This window comes from Drosophila subobscura, chromosome J, assembly GCF_008121235.1.
Source record: "Drosophila subobscura isolate 14011-0131.10 chromosome J, UCBerk_Dsub_1.0, whole genome shotgun sequence".
Lineage (NCBI taxonomy): Eukaryota > Metazoa > Arthropoda > Insecta > Diptera > Drosophilidae > Drosophila > Drosophila subobscura.
In genome coordinates this window covers 14,923,193-14,943,140 of record NC_048532.1, presented here as the reverse complement: position 1 = coordinate 14,943,140, position 19,948 = coordinate 14,923,193, and the positions used below count along the sequence as shown (strand labels likewise).

The following is a 19,948-nucleotide window of genomic DNA, read 5'->3' as shown; positions in this document are numbered from 1 at the left end:
AAAACAAAAGAACCGCCAGCGTCCAGCTCTGACTTCACTTGATTGGGATGAAACACAGACAAAAAGGTTCGAAAAGGAGCTGCAAACGAATTAACATGTAATTATCGCAGCTTCGTCTGGAATCGAATCGAATCGAAACGAAACGAATCGCCGGGCGACACCCAGACCAAAAACAAACTTGTCTCTCGGCCTAGACCTAACAAGGAACAAGCAGAAAATAATCTCAAAAGTAGAGCGAAGGAGGGAGAGAGGGAGAGAGGGAGAGAGGGAGATGCAGAGCCAAAGGTTGTGTGGCAGCTGCCTCTTGTTGCGTGCGTGCCGTGATGCTCTTCGGGGTGTGTCTGCTTGCTTGGCCTTAAAGAGGATTCCACACTCTGACCACCCGCGCACTGCCAACGCCAGCAAAGGAACGAAGGAACGAAGGAACACATACCATGCCGATGTGGCCAAGTGGCGCTAAAGTTGTCAGTCCTCTAAACCCTAATTAGGTGTTATCTACGAGCCAAGCGCGCCCCTTCTTTTTCGTACGAGTAATGTGGCTGGCACTCCATTGATGTCCACCGACAAAAAATAAGACAGAGAAAAGGTGAAAGAATGTGGCTGGAACTGCATGGAGGAAGTGTTTCTGTTCGAAAAGACCTCCAAAGACTTTCACTCTCCACTGAGTCATGATGTCACATGGATCTTGTTTTTCGGGGGCGCCAGTTAATTCATCAGGGAAATGCCACGATTGCCATCCATCCATCCATCATCTGAGCTGTGTTTTTCGGTGATTATCACTGCCCGGCAATACTGTGTGCCCCTGCCCAGGCGTAATCTTTTCCCCGGCGACATTTTGCGCACAATTGATGGCAATTGTGGCGATCACCGCTGTGGATGGATGACACATGCATGGCCCCAAAAGCGGATGCCGACAATCAGTGGAAAAGCAGAAAAGAGCAGACAGAACCGGACAAAAGCTGATTGAAGAGGCAAAGTTGTGACCTACTGTCTCTGAATGCAACTGAATGAATGCAAAAGCGAGCACAGAACACACAAATTAGATATAATTAGATGTAAACTGAGGAAAGAGCAAGCTGTGTGGGTTATTTTCCACGTTACACGTGGCGTGTGTCGTGCAGCCGCTCTGGGAATGTAGCAGATCGAAGAATTCAAAGGTCTGACATTCATTTTGGGATGGATTTCTCGTTTACAAGTGCCTCACGCACCTCTGCTGCCATTAACCCATCCAAAAGTACAACCTCTACTCCCTTTATTTATGTTTCTTCACTGGCAATTTCTTGCATATGCAATACTTTTTCACAAGCGAATCTTTTACACATTTTGCAGTGGCCGCGTACGAATCCTTGCGACTCAGCTCATCCACATTCATTTTCAGTGTGCTGCTCCTTGAATTCCATCTAACTGTGGCCTCGAACTGCGGCTTCTTATAAACTGTATAAAAATTCAGGACATAGACATGCTCTGCAGCTGCTGTGGTGCTCCTTTCGCCCAAGATCTCCTTGCGATCCATCACTTGAACGCTTTTGAGTTGGAAATTCTCACAGAGATGGGTGAGTTTCTTGGCCACCAAATGTTGGTTCATGCGTTGCACCACAGCGCGTGCCACGGCCATGTATTGGGTGCGATTTGTGACTGTTGTTGTGGGGTGGCAGGTGCACCATTTCTCGGTGATGCCTGCCTCAGAGCAGCTGCGACTCTCTGGCAGCTCGAAGAACAACGATCGACAGCTCTGGCACTTTTTGGCCTTGATTCGTGCATCAAAAGCCTCGTGGGAGCGTGTATTTAGCTGCAGAATGTGCTGCAGGGTCATGTGCACATCGTAGTTGGACGACAGGCGATTGCGATTCTTGCGCAGATTCGCCACATAATGGGGATACCTTTTGCGGAACCATGGGGGCACATACAGCCACATCATGGGCAGACGTTCCTCCAGGTAGCCCGACTTTGTGCGCGTTCGAATATTGCCAAAACGATAGCCATGATCGCTCACCAGCAGCACAATCGAACGCTTGAAGAGTCCCAGTTTGAGGAGCAGCAGCAGATACTCCCTGAACAGATGATCCATGGCACTGCCAGCCGAAAAGACGTTGTGCGTGAAGCTGTTGCTCCAGAAGACTCCAAACAGGGGCGTCTCCTCGAGGAAACGCTGCACAAACTGCACGGCAAAGTCCCACACGTAGCCGGAGCTGATGTGGCGACCCACGCAGAAATTCATTTCATACCGTCGCTCCAGCTTGAGGGTTTTCTCAATGGCCCGCACAAAGGGGCGGAGATAATAGTCGACCGGCTGCCGGATGAATCCTGGCTTGTGAAAATTGAACGTGCTCAGTGATTGGCAATCCTCGGCGTAGGCTGTGGTATAGCCCGCCTCCTTGAAGTGCTGCCAAATGTAGTCCAATGAGTCTAGGAAGCCTTTCACCTTAAACTTGCCAGCTTCAGAGTTTTCCACATGATTGTCGCCCGAGAGAATGGCCAGAAGGTTGGGCAGCGTGTTGTCGCCCACCTTGTTGTAGCCCTGCATCTCGAACCAGCCGGGCAGGTTCCTGAGAAATCGCAGCACCTGTGGCATGGTGCGACGCAGATTGATGCGCGAGGTGGAATCAATGCCCAGGATAATGACATTCGGCTTGGGCTCCTGCTCGTCGTTGAGCAGGCGAAACGAATGCACCAGCTCCTCGGGTGTGAGGTGATCCTGGACAAAGGTCATGGCATCCCTTTGCGTGATGTTTAATTTGTGACTTTTGCTGTTGCTGCTGCTGCTGTTGAGGAAGCATCGTGTGGTTATGTATTCCACATCGTTGGGCAGCAACAGATTATCGGTTAGGGGTATAACCTTTGACATTCTGTGGGGGATACACAGAAGCAGATTTATGGAGGGAAATTTCAAGAGTTTCTACAGCTCTCCCACCTGTATGCATCATCGGGTATTGTGGCATTGCCATCCCTGTAAATCTTTTGATAGCCACACTCGAGTGTCACATTCTCCTTGGCCATTTTCCTGGCCAAATCCAGACGTGTGTGCACTCGATATTGCTTCAGTTTCGGATCGTATTCGGCAGTCACCAGCTCACTATCGTTGTGGCAATCCTTCAGCTTGATTTTCTTGTAAATGGCCATGACATCGGCACTGAAGGGATCCACATAGGGCATCTTGCACAGCGGACTATTCACAAAGTATTTGGGCATTGCTGCTGCATTGCTTGCTGCGAGTGCCACGAGGCTGAAGAGTGTGCCAAGCAGCACTAGACACATGAGATTCATGATTGAAACTGATCGGGAGGGACTTAGTTGGGAGGAGTACGACGAGTATGCCTAAAGTGCCGTGAAAACCATTTTTGACATGAAATTTCAAGGGCAGAAGCGTGGGCTGACTGAGAGTTTCTTTTTCGTTGAATAAAGTCTGTGGATCAACAGAATTTGCTCTTTCCAGAGCTCTTTTTTTAGCCATAAGAGAATATTCTTTGAGGTATTCTTTGAGCTCAGATCTTAATGGAATAAGGGCTCCAACATTTAAGTACTTTTAACTAAAGAATCGAATGTTTTAAAGTTGGTTTTACATTATTCCCGAATTGTTTGCATACAAATTGAATAATCTTTCTTACTTCTCATGCTTCTGGTGATATTCCAAGCTATTGGGCTGCTATATATTAATTTTTAATAGTACTCCTCTGCAGGCTTTTACCAGATATCGCGCCAAAGTCACACTCAACTCTCTGAAAACTAAAATTTATAATAGAACTTGCCACGCTCTGATCTTCCACTCTGTTCCGCACTTTAAAGTGTAAAAACAGAAGAACATTAAAAGGCTTTCCATAACTCATTCTCTCGCTCTATCGGAGTGCTCGTGTATATCATGTACGGGGAGTGCTACCATGCCCCAGAGGACCGCTGTCCGTACAATTTGAGACATGGGCAATTATGTAAATAACGCGGAGGCGCCTCCGTGCCGAAGGACACAATGTAGGATGACCGCAAAAATTATTGCCGGCCATTTGGGCAAATGAATGCGTGACAAAACGCAGAAAACAACCAAACCAGACCCAAGGAGCGAGGCGAGGGTCCATATAAACACAAGGACACAATGGGCTGGCCGCTGGCCGCTGGCACCGAGGCGCAGCGGGAGTGGCAGCGAGGTCAAAGGTCAGGGCGCGCTAATGTTGTGCTAATTGCGATTGGAAAACGCGGTGAAAACAGTGTCTGCTGAGGCGCCGGCGCTGCCCTAATTGAAGTGTCCTTCAGGAACAAAGAATGATTTACAGCACGAGGTGGAGTAGGCATCGAAGTGCTGCTTGGAGGGAAAGCCAAAAGGAAGGAGGTAGAAGGCAGACAACAGACAGCAGACAGAGCAGCATCCGAGACGAGACCACCCGGGGCAAAGCGATCAAACTGCTGCTGCTGCTGCCACACAGCATCCTGGCTGGAGGTCCTGCGATCGATCCCCACACAAAGTGGGGCAGCCTCTCTCTGTGCTACCTTTTTGTTTGGTAATTCGATCGCTGGCGCACGCGTGTCCCGCTTAAGGCATCGATGCAGCCAGAGAGGATCAGTCGGGCCAGCGGCTGTGATCTTTGCGGCCAGCAGTTGGAGCCAGGTGTGATATGTGTAACTGGATATGCTCGATACTCGTTGAACGTTGATCTGGAGGCATATGCAAAGTGGCCAAAGTGGGGGGGCCAGCCACAGCCACTGCCACAGCCACAGTCTGCTGTCTTCTGTTTTCTGTCTTTGCTGAAAGCTCATTTATCTTGCTCTTGCTCTCCCCCTCTCTGCTCTGCCGTTTTTGCTGGCCACCAAAGTTGATTGAAATTTTTTGGCAATGACCCCTGCAGCAGCCCGCCCGCAAGAGGCAGCTGCCACTTCTGCTGCTGCTGCTGCTGCTCGGCAGACTGGAAGCAGCTGCCGCCTGAAGGCAACTATCAAAAACTTCACCCACCGACCACCGGCCACCGGATCGACGAAGCGTTAAAACGCACACGTTGACAGCTTTTTTGTTTGTCTTTTGTGTGTGGCAGGCAGTGTGGCAGTTGCAGCATTTCTGCCGCTTGCTTAATGTGCGCGATTTCTATCTGCAAATATAAATTGTAATTATTGCATTGTGCTGCTGCTGCTGCTGCAGTTGCAACTTGTTCTTATCGCCAGAACCATCGGCAAGGTCTGCCAGCAGCAGCAAACAGAAATTAACAAAAAATTGCAAATGAGTGTCGAAAAGCGGCGGCGGCTCGGCTCGGCTCGGCTCTCCCCCTCGCTGCGACGCCATCACTTGATTGTCTGTCAGGCCCAACTTGCAACATGGTTTTGTGCCGCATTCACCTGGCTGGCATTGTTTTATGGCTGTAAGCCCTTGTCTTTTTTAGGTGCATGCCCTGTAGAGTAATAGGCGTAGATCGAAGGGGAATATGTGTGCTAAAGGCAGAAGGAAAAGGTTTTATTTTGTTCAAAAATATGCCAGGTAATGAGCGATATACTTACAGCAATATTTGAGTAGATTTCAGCTTCATTCTGCCTACAAAAGAACCAACCAAAATGCAACTTAAAACATTTTACTTCCAGTTTATAGTATTTCTTTCATTAATGGGTACATTTTCGTCGTTATATCACCTACATGTCATAGCTTTTGTGCCCTCAAAAGGGGGTGGCGTCTGCTGGGAAACGAGACAAAGCGAAACAAATTGGCCAACTTTTGTTGTTGCTGCTTTTTCGCGCTTTAACACTCTGTTTGTGGCTGTGTGTGTGGGGTGTGTGATGTGTGTGGGGGCATTCATAAAATTGATGATGAGAAGCCCAAGAGGGCAGAAGGGAGTAGCAGCGAGCAGGAGGAAGGAGTACTGTGTGAAATATTACCTTGGCTTTTGGTGACGACAGCTGCCACTACCGCCGCCTGCAATGCAGCAGCAGGGAAAGAGTAGAGCAGAGAGCGGGGGGTGTGGCGACCACCCTGTAAGCTGTAAGAATCCACCAAGAAATGATTGAAGAAAATACATTTTAATTACTGCCCGGGCTGATGCGCTGACTGATGAAAAGTGATGAAAATTGCTGCAGCAATCGACACTGCACCCGTGGAGATGATCCACAACGAAAATGCGAGCGTTAATCAATAAAATTTGTGTGTGGAACCACAAGTCAAACATTGGGAGAAAACCCACAAACATCGCCCTGCCTGACTGCATCCAACGGTGCGTATGAAATTGAAATGGGGCACGACCACCAGACAAGGCGCCCCCATGGCGAGGGAGAGCGAGAGCCACTCCTGGATGGAGAGGGAGATGGAGCCCCTGAACCTAAACCCTTGATTTATCATAGTCAAGGGGTAAGCGTGGAGTCGATCACAGTGCCACAGCAGCCACTCCACACTCCACTTGTTTTCGAGTGGATTATTAACTGCGGCATTGATTGATGCCCCCCACACACACACGAACAGTCAGCAGTCTGGTGTGCAGTCTGGCCTGCTACATGGACACACCTTCGCCTTCGCCTTGGATGGAGGTCGCTTGCTCTTGCGTCTTGGTCTTAGCCTTTGCCACGGTCATGGCCTGTTAATTGAAATATGTTTTTGTGTGTGGCTCTCCCAGTGGTCTGCAGTTGGAGTCTGTTGCCAGATCAAAGGGGTAGCTGCGCAGTGTGGCGTTCGAATGATGATTTGATTAATTCGAATCGGAATAGAAGAGACGCTGCAGATGCAGACATGAAGTTGAGGCAAATGCAGCTCCAGCTACAAACCCATGAAGATGCCTGTCAATGATGGTATCTTTTCCCTGTACTTTTTGCTGTAATTAAAACATTTTCAAAACAAAAAACAAAAATGTTCTGCAACTTTTGATGAACAAAAAACAAAGGCAAAAAAAAGTGAACAACTTTCCCTACCCTCCTGCTCGCTGTGACATTTTGTTGTGTCAACTTTTTGTGTGTGGCAGTGGAAAATAAAACATTAAACAATCATAAAAATAAATACATTTTCCCACACTGACTGTGGCGAGTGGAAGAGAGCCAAAAACCAGCAACAGAAACAGCAACAGCAACAAACACCATCAACAAATAATAAAAACGAGAAGCAGTCGAGAAACTTTTGTACTACATGGAAATGTCATTCGCATAACAACAGCAGCAAAGCAGACAGGGGACAGGGGACAACAGACAGGCGGAAAAGGGTTGTGGTACGCAGTGGCTATGGATACCCTGCAGAAAGATCTGTGCCAGTTACAGTATTCCGAATTTTATGTTAATTATTCTCGAAAGTAAACACCAAATTTCACAGCGAAACATCGATTACTTTTGGGTCATTTTTCATTAATTTCCTGCCTCTCCAACCTCTATAAAACCCCAAAAATACTCTCCAGAAAGTGTATGCTTGTACCTCCTCAGCAATGATGATGATGATTACGCTGACGATGATGGTAATGGGTGATGTGGCGACAACAAACCAAACGAAACAACGCACAAAGTTTCAATTCTTGCACAGTTCCGCCCATGTGCCCCTGTCCCCTGCCCACACCCATTCCCTTTGGCACTTTGGGGTAAAGTTGGTGGCACCTTTTGTGGCAACTCTTTGTTGCTGCTGCTGCTGCTGCTGCTGTTGCTGTTGTTACTGTTGAGATAACAGGCAACAAAATGTTTGATGTACTTGAAAGTTAATGTTTTGTGGTGTCAACTTTTGCCTTGCTCTCCCTCCCCCTCCCTGCCGTCTTCGCCGACGTCTCTGAGTTTTGCTGGCGACTTTTGCATTGGCCTGAAGTTTCCTACGACTTTAATGGTGGGGATTTTCTATAATTTGAGTCTACGAAAATTAGCCTGCTTTTCGGTTGGGTTTTTTTGGCTGAGCAAACTTTGACCTTTCACACGCTCCCAACTGCTCGGAGATAGCCCCACCCATTACACACTTTTGCTTTCAAGGAATTACAGTGCCCAGGCCGGGCTCCACTCCACTCCAACCCACTCCAGCCCGCAATATCTTTATCAAAAGAACTTTTAGCCGCCTCATTTGGGCCACGAAAAAAACAGAAAAACAAAACAAAAATATATTTTCCCACGCAAATTAACACTTGACGACTTTTGTTTCCATTTCATTCCATTCCGATGTATTTGCACAAGATGACTTCATTTTCCTTTGGGGCTTTTTCTTTTCGTTGGCGTTGCTCTCTCTTTCGCTCTTTAAATATTTTATTATTTGTTGACTTTTCTCCGCTCGACTTCTTCGTCACCTTCTGTCGCCTTGTTGGCCGACCACCCCCCGGTTTATAAAGTACAAAAATTGGTGTCTCATTTGTTGGAATTTCTGTAGTAGTGGGTGCTCCAAGACATGCCACACATGTGGTGTCTCCGTCTCCATGTCTGTGTCATTGTTTCCATTTTAAAGTGTGTGTGCCACGAATATTGGGTAATATTTACAGCTATGTATGACTATGTGAGCCATTTAACAGTCACTATTCATTGTAGAGCCCAGGGAGAGGTGTGAGTAGGAAATAATTGAGGGTGGGAATACCTTTTGGTGAGATCTATAGACTAGAAGCAGCTCTAGAAATGTACCAAAGCTGTTTTAATCTCTCATTTACATAGGTTTTGAGGGTTTATTAATGTTCAAAATTACTTTAAAATATTTTAAAGAGCTTTAAAAATGTTTCCCGTGATTTCTGTTGATTTATCACACTCAAATCTCTCTCTTTCCCTATCTTTTCAGGCTGCAACTCCAACCAATACTCAATCTACTTAATCAAAAAACAATTCGATAGCAAAAGGAAAGTGAAACTGAAAATCAGGTAAGCAAATGGTGGGACAACACTTACTCATTCTATCTGCATGGTCATAAACAAGTTGCCTCCTTGCCACCACCAATTGATGCTACACAGCAGATAGGGCAAGTGCAGTGGCGCTAACAGGATCATAAATTCATGCGATATAAATCTGAGAGATAAATTCTCGGGGAAGAGTCAAAGGTGTGCCAAGCCACCGTCTGAGTGCGTGTGTGTCCCTTCTTCTGCGTTTTTTTCGAGGACAGCTATAAACCCGCACACACGTCGAACAATTTTTGAATTACTTTCGTTTTTATCGCCAGTTTTCATAATTTACACGCGAGCTGCCTAGAGAATGAGCCCTGAAGGAGTCTCTAAGGAGTCACACAGTCCTCGTAGATGACTTCATCATAAATTCACCTGTCGTTTTGGTCGATAACCGGACGGGGCACCGCTCTCTGCTTCCGTTGCCCAACATTGTCCGGCTATCTATAAGAAGGTGCTGACTGGTGGGAAAAATCCCTACAATAACCCCTACGACATGTCCGTGTGTGTGTCCTCAGTCTCAGTCTGTTGGGAGTAAATTTATGAATTTTGTTTGCGTGGCAAGTGCGCGAATATTTCGTGGAATTTGTCTCAGTCTCGAGTCGAGTCGAGAGTCTCGAGGAGGAGGGAAACATTGTCGCGCCATTCGAATTGAAATTTCATTAGTTTTACGATGCCTCATGCCCCTGGGCAACCTTCGATGTTTGTCTCGAGGTTTACGACGCTTCCGTGGAAAATCTAGGAACAGGGAAAAACTCTAGCCGCGCGAGTCGTCGAATGAATTATGGAAAGCGATTTACATTGCTGCTGCTCCTCATATTTTATTTGTTGTTAATGTTTTCATTTGGGTTTTCTCTTCTGGCATTTTCTTATTTGGCGAATGCATGAATTATGGATTTTTGTTTGTTTTTTGGGAGAGAGAGATTTGTTTCCATTGTTGAATTATTTTGTGTGGGGATTGAGATTCCGTTTGTCCATGGATACAAATGGCTGAGTTTCAAAGGAAGGAATAAACTTTAGATAATTCTGCTAAGGAATAAATAGATTTATGCTTGGGTATCTGTGGGAAAAAGTTCACAAAAAGTACTCGAATTTGTCTTGTTATATAACTCATATTAAATCAAGTCCTGCCACTGCCAGAGGGCATCGTTTTATTGAACTAGTTTTGACCTCTTTGCGCGAGTCATAAAAAGAAAAATGCAATAAAAATGTATCAAAAAGCTGTGGATGAGCGGCAAGAGACATTAGTGCTGAAGCAGAGAAAAGAAAGAGACAGAGAGAGAGAGAGAGAGAGAGAGAGATTGTTATATTCTTAACAATATTCCGGATATTTATGACCTTTGAGCCCCACCCGTCGGCTCCCCGGGAATGTCCAAGGGGCAAATGGAGCGTGTTCCGTGTCCCATTTTCCCGAATGTTGAATGTTGAATGCTGAATGCGTGAAAAATGTTGCGAACATTTTTAATGCGCTCGCTGCGGGGTGGGCAACAACTGGCAGGGAATGGAAATGCAGCAGAGGAAATGGAGATGCGGAAAATGGTTGGTTGGAAATATGGAAATGCACGGAAAATGAACAAAATGGAAAATGGAAAAGATGACAAATGATTATGGAGCATAATAAATTTCTGCGCTGATTGAGCGAAATGCAAAGCTGCAGCTGCAAAATAAAATGCAGGAAAATATGGCACGAGGAGCAGCAGCAGCAGCAGCAGCACCAGGCGATGGGTTGCCTCTCTGGGGGCATTAATGAAGCTAATTTGCTGCACAAATCCTCGGTCGGTAGCTGCTCGAAGCCTGCCTCAATCGTTGCTTCAAATCCAATTTCAAAAGTCGACAAAGCAAACAGACAAAACGCAGACAGACACGGACAGACGGACAGACGCAGACACAGAGATTGAGGGTAAAAAGTTGATCCTGGTTATGGCCGAGACACAAGAGTGTCATCCACTGGCTCCTATCATATCTCAATCCATGAGGGAGTCTCCCTCCACCTTCTCCTCTTCATATCTCAATCCAAGAGGGAGTCTCCACCTTCTCCTCTTCATATCTCAATGCGAGTGGAAGGCTCTTTGCCTGGCAAATGGCTGAGAAATTGCCGAGGCAGCAACTTTATTGTCTCCAGCAGTCGAATCCTCATATCACATGCTACCATCCCCGCTCTCTCTCTCTCTCTCTCTGTCGAAGTCCAAGCAGGAGGAGTCCTCGTCCTCAGCTGTGTTCAAGAAGTTGGAATTTGTTTTCTTCGAGTGCTTTCAAGCCAGCAATTGCAAGTGGCAGTGCCAGTCGGAATCGAAGTGGAAGTGCCAGTCGAAGTGGCAGTGCAACTGCACATTCTGTCTGCTTCGTTGTTCTGCTCTGATTGGGTACAGTGCACGACAAAAGTTTGTCACTTGTATTGGCTGCATAGCTCTCCATTTGCCCCTCTGTGGAGTGTTCCTCTTTTGTCTACACTTTTCTGCTCCTTTGACTGCTTATGTATCACATTTCTGTCTGCTTTTGTCTCCACTGTCTGACATGAGAGCAGCAATAAGCTCGGCTGGACATGTGGATTTGTTTGGTTTATTGAAAATATATGAGGTCCGAGGGGGGCAAAGGGTTCTGTACGGGTTTTGGATTGGGCTTAATCATATTTTCGAGCAGTTTTCAGAGGAAAATCATGCTGTTAAGGAATCAATCAATGAAGAGTCATATTCCCCGGAGTTTGTGCTTTAAAATTGATTCCCAAATTCATCCTCTAAGAATCTTGCCTTTATTTAAGCATTCTACTCTCAGAAATAAGTACCTTATGAAGTTCCTTCATTAAGTACCTTCCTTTGATAGCCTTCTATGCCCCTAAACATCTCTCCAACTTAAACCTTTCTTTCAAGTTCCTCCCTGCCCAAGTCCCAACAGTAATTGTCGCCATTTTAATGATGGTAGAAGCCATTTCCATTGCATTTACTCCCCAACAGGAAACTAAGCGCCCATCAAACTATTTCCAACCGGAAAACCACCCACGAAACTTCATATTTAAAAGGGAAAAGCTTGCACGAAAATGCTGCTCAAAGGGAAAAATGTTTCTTCCAAGGAAAAGACCCACAAGGAAATTGTTCTCCAAAGGAGAACACCCACAAGGAAAATGTAGTTAAGCGGGGGGCAGAAACCGCACCATCCGCAACGAAATGTCACATTTAATATGCATTTTTATGCATTTCTTTCAATTAAATTGCACTTGAATCCATTAAAAGGGTGCCAGTGCAAAGCGGAAATGGGCATCGACACGCGATACGGTGATCAGAAGTTGCGTCCACCCAATCCCCCACAGTCTGTGAACTCAGACAAGGACGCTCCTTACGCCCACAGTGCCACATTAATTGTGTTTTTGCTCCGTCCCCCCACGTGTGTGTGTCTGTTGGGGGTTTCCCTTTAAAGTTGTAATTAGGAACTTCGGTGGGGACATGCCTCTTCCTGTCTGCTCCATTTGAAAAGTGCCCTCTCTGGTGCTCATTGTGTGGGCGTGGCCCTTGCAATTAGAAGCCGCCTTCCCACCCACCCACACACAATTGTTGGCATGTGCGAAATGCGGACTAAAGAGATTCGTTTACCTTTCCCGCGGGTTGGCGTTGCGGGCTTCCATTTCTGTTGCAAGTGCGGTTTGGCGTTTAGCTTTTTGCATAGATGCTGCTACACGCCACACAGAGCACACACAGAACACACAGGGGTGCAACTTGTAATCTTTGCAGTGTGGTTCAAGGATTCCGGATACTATTTCTACGTTATCCTGCGCCTGGGCAAATTCCGCGTACTCATTGCCGCTTTGTGCCTGTTATCGCGCTGCCCCTTTGCCGCACGAAACTTTCCCACTCGCTGCACACACAATCGTATCTCGTATCTTTGCCTCGTTTTGTGGTTTTAGAGAGCCAGCACGCATCGCTTTGTTCTCACCTCGCACAACATTTCACATTTGGCATTGCTACCGCCGCCGCGGCATATCGGAGCTTTGTATCTTTAAACAAAATTGCCAAACCGCAGCGCAAAGGGGGGAGAGAGCCAAGCCAGCCGAACGCCTGTAATCCGAGAAGCGTTCGATGTGAGGCGCCTGATTAGGCCCCGGGGCAACATCACCGCCAACCGCAGAGCAGAGCCACACTGAAAGTCCTCGACAATTGAATGGAAATTCGGGATTTGCAATCGCTTAAATATTTATTCAGAGACGAGAGGGAGAGCGAGTCTCTTGCATTTGCATTTGGGGCGAAATTATTTTCCTTCAATTTTCCACACAATTAGACGGCGAGGAAAGCCACACACACACACACACACACACATGCAGCAGCAGCAGCAGGGACGGGCAGGACCTCTCACGACTGCCTTAAGCCAGTGCCGCCTCGAGTTGGACAAGGAGAAGTGCCTTAATGCCTCTGTAAATTGTGCTTGCAGTTTGGAGTTTGAAAGGCAAAAGACACATTTGTATCTGTGGGGGGCTTAAGTAGCTCGACAGTTTCCTCCAGTCGCTCCCCTCCCCTGCCCATCCCTCTGCAAACTCACTTGAGAATGAAAACCTATTTCACTTGCCAGAAACTTGTTACCAGAGCAGCGGAAGGAACTGAACTGAAGGCTGTCTGGCAGTCAGACGTGTGGAAAACTTTTCGCCGAATTTTATATTTATTTGCCCTACTTCTCCGGGGGGAATGGGAGCAAAGGGGCTGCGGGATGGTGTGTAGGAGTATGGGCATGGAATAGGCATTTTCATTGAGGGGCGGCAAAGCAGCCCGCCCAGCCCCATCATCATCATACTCGTAAAAAAAACAAAGAGACGGCAAAAGTTTTTCAATTTTTGCAAACAACTTTAGCAGGAGACAAGCCCTTCCATCAGGATACGTACGCCTCCTGTTGCCGCCTACCGTTTCATGTCTTTCAGAGGATACGATACGACAGGGAAGAACAGGAGTTGAAGGCACAGGAATCCCTCCACTTTACGGGCTACGTGTAGGAGTTGTGTAAACATTTGTAGTTTACTTTCAGTTCGGTGGCAGACAGGGCGGCTCGTAAAATCTGTACGCTCCGAAGGGGTGGGCGGGAAACCCTCTCTTAACTCAGAGCCCACAGCCCCGACTGCGACCTGTTCTGACCCGCAGGCCGACTTCGCTCACTCCACAAAAGTTTCTCGGGGTTTGTTTTCCCAATTGAATTAGAAAATTATACCAAAAGTTATTTGGGATTAAAGAAGGAAGATGGCAGAAAGGGATAGCGGATAGGATACATTAGTTAATGTAGTAGAAAATTACTTGGACAATAAAGTAGGATACGCAATCGGGAGTATGCCTTTTTTTTTGTGAAATTAAAAGTAAACTTTGCAAATAACTTTGACAGAATCATTGAAATGAATGCGTTTCGATCAGCAAAAGGAAAGGTACAAAGTCTGAACAGGAAAGGAAAGAATGGAAGGTGAATGGCAGAGGCAGTGGGAATGCTGGAGAGAGAACCGTAGAAGGAATCCTCTACTGCTTAGCCGCACTGAGAGAGAGAGAGAGAGAGAGAGAGAGAGAGAGAGAGAGCGTGAGATTCGTGCTAGGAACCGTTGAGGGCAGAAAGATAATTTCTCACAAATGACCCTTCCGTTGTTGACTGAATTCCTCATCAGCCTCAACATCAGCATCATCTGGGGTGCCCGAACCACCATTAGAATCCTCAGTAGAGTCCCCAACCTCCGATAAGTCACTGTCGTCCCAGTATTGCCTCGGATCAGTGCACAGAATACAGTAGTTATTCGACTCTATAAAGCAATTTTGGCAATAGATGCCTCTACAATTGTCCGTGTCACAATGCACGCTATCAGAGCTGCAAGAAGGGGAAGAAAATTAAGGAGATCAGAGATTGAGGGAACCAAGAACATACGCGGTCAAAGCTTTGCTGCAGATGATGCAGGTTTTGCCAATAAAAGCAGAAGGAAAACCGCTTAAGCACCTGCAAATGGGAATGCAATTGTAAGCCAGAGAAATTAGAGATCGAAAACTTACCAAATCTTCACAGCACTGCACCAAGAGATGCACGCAAATTGCTGACTGTCCGAATAGATGTGCACGGAACGAGCTCTACGTCGGGCAGTCTTGATGAAAGATGCTTGGAGATACAAGATCACAGTAGAAAATAGATAGATAGTTAGATCTCAGCACTCACATCTTTCCCTCAGTATTCGTTCATGCAAATACTTGACTCTTCGTTGTGCATCCTCTGGGTAAAAGCAGGCCATGACCCAATGTCGCACGCGAAGACTGTAGGGCTCCCAGATGACGAGCAGCCAGGCCAGGACACAGAGCGACAATATCTCATAGTAGCGGAGTACATTCGGCTCTCCTGGCACTGGCAGACACTTTTCAGTGCCCACTCCCAAGTTCTTGGACAGAGGCTCAAAAGCGTGGACCAGGCTACGAAGTATGTCCCCGATCATGCCACCCTTTGTGATGACAATTCTTGTGTAGGCAGGAGCTAAGGGATAGAGCCATGGAATGGGGAGTTTTTAGATGAATTTCCTTACGTTTAAGACCCGCTGTTTTGTGTGCATGATATGACATCATAAGGAGCATTATGTAGAGACTGTAATCCACGAAACATATGCAGAAAAGCTGCACGGCAGTGATGACCAAAAAAGAGTATAGAACCCGCCATTATCTGGTACTCCTCGGACAGCAAACGAATGGAAGTTATCTGCGGTTGAGAACTATTAACAGAGAAAGCTTCGATGTGGCCAGCTACCTTCACAAATTTGTTCTTTTCGGACACACGCAGAGGCACAACTCGAACTCCCACAAGTGGCTCTCGCTCCCTGTCGTAGGAGTCAAACGAATGCGTCAGATACACATTGTTGAAGTCATTGCTGCCCAGATACAGCAATCGAAAGTAAATGGAACGCAGTATGACAGTGAAGACCAGAATGAAGACTGCCAAATCGAGGCACACGAAGAACAGAGTAAATGTGCGCCTCTGTGCCTCCAAGTGTCTGTCGATCTCGTGCTCCAGTATGACATCGCTGTCCCTGCCCGCAGAGTCATTTGTGGCATTTATTCTTTGCTTGTTCACAAAGCCAATGCTCACCACAAAGATGGCACGAATTTTGGTGAAATTGTTCTTTAAACCTGGCAAAAGGGAGCGGGTTTTATTCGGAATCAAAGTAGCTTCCACCTACGTTGAAATATCTCCTCAATGATCTCCTGTTGCAGCTTGCCAGAGCGCTCAAAAAAGCTGGACATATCCCTGAGGTTCTCGCAGAACCACACAAAGCGATCCTTGACACTGCACTCCTTCTGCTGGATCCCGAATTTGGCTTGGCATTCGTGCAAGCTGACGGCTCCTGCTCCCAGGCAGCGTTCATAAGGTTTGCCCATCTGCAGCTCGAAGGATTTGTGCTGCAGTCTCAGCCATTCGCCACAGGACTTGTAATTGGCATCTGAGGGGCGAAAGCAATGCCGCAATGGAGCAGCAGTGGGGTCAATATTTACTTACGAATTTCCACAAGAGGTTCTTCGAGATGCTGCAAGACTTTGTCCAGACTCTCCATGATCTTTCGCACCTGCATAATGGTGCCCTCCACTGAGCGCTCCACGACATTTATGGGCTGCCCCATGATGTCCTGCATGGGTGTGAGCGCCTGCCGCAAACTACTCTGTCCGCAGGCGAGGCTGTGCCCCATGATGTCAATGTTTCGAATGATGTTCATCACGGGCCCAGTGCCGGCCACAAAAAAGGCCAAAGCCATCAGCAGAGCTCGTCCTCGATGGCTGCCCAGAGTGGGAAAGATCAGTGCCACAACGCATCTGGTGGCACGACTGTAGCCGAGGATCATCAGCAAAAGACAGAAGAGAACAATGAGCAGCCACTTCTGGGTGAGATCCTGACTGGCACGCCGCGGATGGCGATAGTACCAGATGAGCACCAGCAGAATGCCCAGCACATAGCCCGCGATCATGTAGAGCGTAATGTTCTTCCAATGATCCCAGCCAGAAACCATGAGACTATCCCCTGATGGATCACATTCGGGGATTTGTTCATCTGACTCCGGATGTAGTTGATAGATGGGAGCCTCTCCTTCGGCGCTATCAGGTCGTGTGCTTATTCTTCTCTCCTCTGCGTTATCATTATCATCATTGTCTACTGTGTCGCCTTCAAAGTGCGCTCTCTTTGAGGCCAGCATGTCCTGATTGTGGATCATCATCACGCGCGTGCTTCCATAGTAATCTCTGTACTTATCTCTCTCATTTCTTAGGCGACGACCTTCTTGGGAATCATCTTCAGAATCACTCATTATTATACAGTCAAGAGAGAAATTTATATTTCTAAGCAACTAAATATTGTTATTTTGGGAAGAGACTTGAAAGTCATAGAAAGCTAAAGAAAATGGGATGTAAAGCGAAGAAAAGTGCATGGAAAATAGAGTTTTTCATACCACACATTGATAATTCTCTAAACAACTAAATTATTCCAACTTCAAACTGCATTTAAGTTATCATAAATGATTATGCATAGGAATTTGTGTTATTAATACGAAAGAGCTAGGTGTATTTGTACACATAAATGTTTTTTTTATTTGCAAACAATATACTTGGATTTCCCGTGGTCATTGAACTGAATTCCACGTCTAGTTCCTTAATAGACCGCTTGGAAAATTCTTAGTAGTTCTTTTTAATAACTTCAACGATTATGAGGACTGTTCAAAATTTAATTTGGATGAGGAATGGATTGACCCCTAGGGAATTAAAAGCCCTTAAGCTTCTAGAGCTGTTTCCGTTTCCTTCTTCTAAAATTATAGATTTATTCAGGGTCATTTCCCTACTCTAAATCTGACCAGTTTAATCTTGATAAACTTTCAACGAGCTGCACTGTCTGTCAGCATTTAATTTGCAGAGCGACTCCCGCATTGCATTCGCAGATTTACTATAATGATGGGGTCAACTTGATATAACCTTTTGTCGGAATTCGCAAATTAATTAAAAAGCATTCAACACTCGAGAGCCATCGCAACGCAACGCAAAGCATCGCATCAGTCGGACAGCTGCAGGAGGCAGCTCCACGCGTTGGAGTCGGACAGCTGCAGTCGGCTCGCTGCTCCAGTGAGAGTGGTGGGTGCGGGAGGGGTTTGGACACCATGGAACACCATAATCATCAATTATTCGCACAATTACCGCAAACAAATAAATATTCTTAATTTATTGTGTTTTTCGATTCGAGCAGCGGCGGCAGCAGCCAGCGCCAACAGACGAAAAATCGGCAACGAAAAATAATATTAAAAATAAATTTCGACAACAGACGAGAAATTCTGTGGGGGGATATACGAGAGAGTATCTATATGTACACTGCCCTGAAAATCGTGTGAGGATTGAGTAGATTGATGTTCATAAATTCTGTCTGCTGGCTGCTATCCCCCCTCCCTGTTTGTCCAACTGTCTGTCCGTCCGTCTGTGAGTGTCATGCAATAAATTTCATAGATGCATTTGGTAATTTCAATTTGTTTTAATGTGTCGCGTTGTCTATTCTATATATCTCCCCGGGCCTGTGCCCGTGCCTGTGCCTGTCTGATGTTTCAGCGTGTAGACACATATAATTTGAGGTTTATTGGCCGTGGCTCGATGGTGTTTTGGCTATTTTTGGCCTGCGGCCTCGTGGGATGTGTCTGTCCCTCGGTTGATGCTGCTGCCCCAAAAGCAATTGTCGCTGCTTATCCAGAGTTAGGAGAACGTTTTGCGGCGCAGCTTTTGAACTTTCCCCCAAGGGTGGAAGCATGCAGCAGCGGCAGCGGCAGCGGCAGCTTGTTAAACATCCATAAACTTGCGTTTAAATGTGGAGAAACTTAAAGGCAAGTTTATGATAGAACCTGGCAGAACTTTTCCCTAAGAAAGGCCATAAATCAATTTCACGTTCGATGCCTAGAAATGGGGCAAACATTTCCTGCATTCCTGCGCACAGGAAGCTCTGTGGGATTAGTTAGTCCCCGTGGCGCCACCATTCGTTTTCGGGGATTACCACAGATCCATCCAGCGTTTTATCATAATTAATAAAGTGTCATACCATGGTGGCCGTTTGGCCTCCCAAGTTTGGTTCTTTCTTTGCTGCTTTTTGGGGGTTTTACTTCCACATTTATTTCTGTGGCAACATCTTCTTTTCGTTCACATGTTCCAGCCATAAAATAATGTTATTTTCCGCCACTAACGATGTTGTTCTTGTCATCAGCTCTCACCTTTCTTTTGCCGCCGGTAATCGTCCGTTTAGAGTTGACTTTTTTCCACCTCCTCTCTTTCTCTCTTGTAGAATGCTCTCAGATCGCCCTGGGTGTCCGCCCTACAGCAGCAACAGCAACAAAAAATTTGTCGTTTGAATGGTTTCCGCAATGAAGCGACAAAACTGGGGGCAGGGCAGCATTTCCACGAAAATTCCGCTCATAAAGTGCGCGCGCGCATGGTAGGAAAAATCAGTGTCGTCTCCATAGTTGGGTTCTGCCTGCGGTTCTTGCCTAACCTTTTCACGTTTTTCGGCGGGAACTTCCTCTACTTGTGCTGGGCATTGCAACTGGTTTTTCATTTTCGGTCAGTAGACTTCATTTCTTTTCATTAGCGGCCCCATCTAGGGGGGGGGGGGGGGGGGGCCATAAAAATGTAACCAGTTACTAGGCTACGCGTAAAATGTGAGCCCCCTCCCGCCCGTAACTCTCTCTCTCTCTCTATCCCGCTCGTTATAGTAGGGCTTAATGTGTGTGTGTGTGTGTGTGGACTGACTACCTACCCAACTTACTTGATTGCTCTTTTACTATGTAATATATGTGTTACTGGCACAGACAGACAGACAGACGGACAGTCCGCTGTTGGACGGACATCGGCACTTTATTAATGAAAAGCGCAAAAGTTCTTTCTATTTTTTTTTTCCTCCTTCCCGCTGCAGCTCTTTCGTTTCGGTTTCCCACATCGTGCGTGTGGCCCACATTGAGGTCATGCCACAGACAGACGGAGAGACAGTACCAGAGATTTGTTAACTGAAAGTGAGCGGTGGTAAGGTTTCTGCAATCTGCGCTAATGAAATGCTCTGGCCAGTGGACATTACACACACTCACATGAGGAAAGTTTTCTGGTCTGGCCAAAAAGGTCAGTAACTAAATAGTCTCACATGTCGAATGGGTATGCGAATGTTGTCTATTGGAGCAAAAGATTTGTGCG

At 46.6% G+C, this 19,948-nt stretch overlaps 2 protein-coding genes across 2 annotated transcripts; both read right to left on the bottom strand.

The window, feature by feature from the left end:
- Positions 1–1,248: 1,248 nt before the first annotated feature.
- On the bottom strand, positions 1,249–3,253 carry LOC117894558. The gene is made up of 2 exons (XM_034801682.1): positions 2,912–3,253; positions 1,249–2,846 (listed from the first exon to the last, which is right to left on the bottom strand). The coding sequence occupies exons 1-2, from the start codon at positions 3,187–3,189 to the stop codon at positions 1,253–1,255; spliced, it is 1,872 nt and encodes a 623-aa protein (XP_034657573.1). The 5' UTR covers positions 3,190–3,253; the 3' UTR covers positions 1,249–1,252.
- Positions 3,254–14,350: 11,097 nt separating this feature from the next.
- On the bottom strand, positions 14,351–16,877 carry LOC117893534 (DC-STAMP domain-containing protein 2). The gene is given in 9 exon segments (XM_034800177.1): positions 14,351–14,588; positions 14,646–14,714; positions 14,768–14,870; positions 14,928–15,236; positions 15,286–15,397; positions 15,399–15,455; positions 15,504–15,883; positions 15,934–16,194; positions 16,251–16,877. Coding segments are annotated over 9 exon segments (2,034 nt in total). The 5' UTR covers positions 16,756–16,877.
- Between the last annotated feature and the right edge of the window lie 3,071 nt (positions 16,878–19,948).

What these genes read in the sequence shown, in the direction of transcription:
- LOC117894558 (XM_034801682.1), bottom strand. Translation starts at nt 3,189, where the DNA reads ATGCCCAAATACTTTGTGAATAGTCCGCTGTGCAAGATGCCCTATGTG. An exon ending in ATACCCGATGATGCATACAG is followed by an intron (nt 2,847 to 2,911) that starts GTGGGAGAGCTG and finishes TATCCCCCACAG; the next exon opens with AATGTCAAAGGTTATACCCC.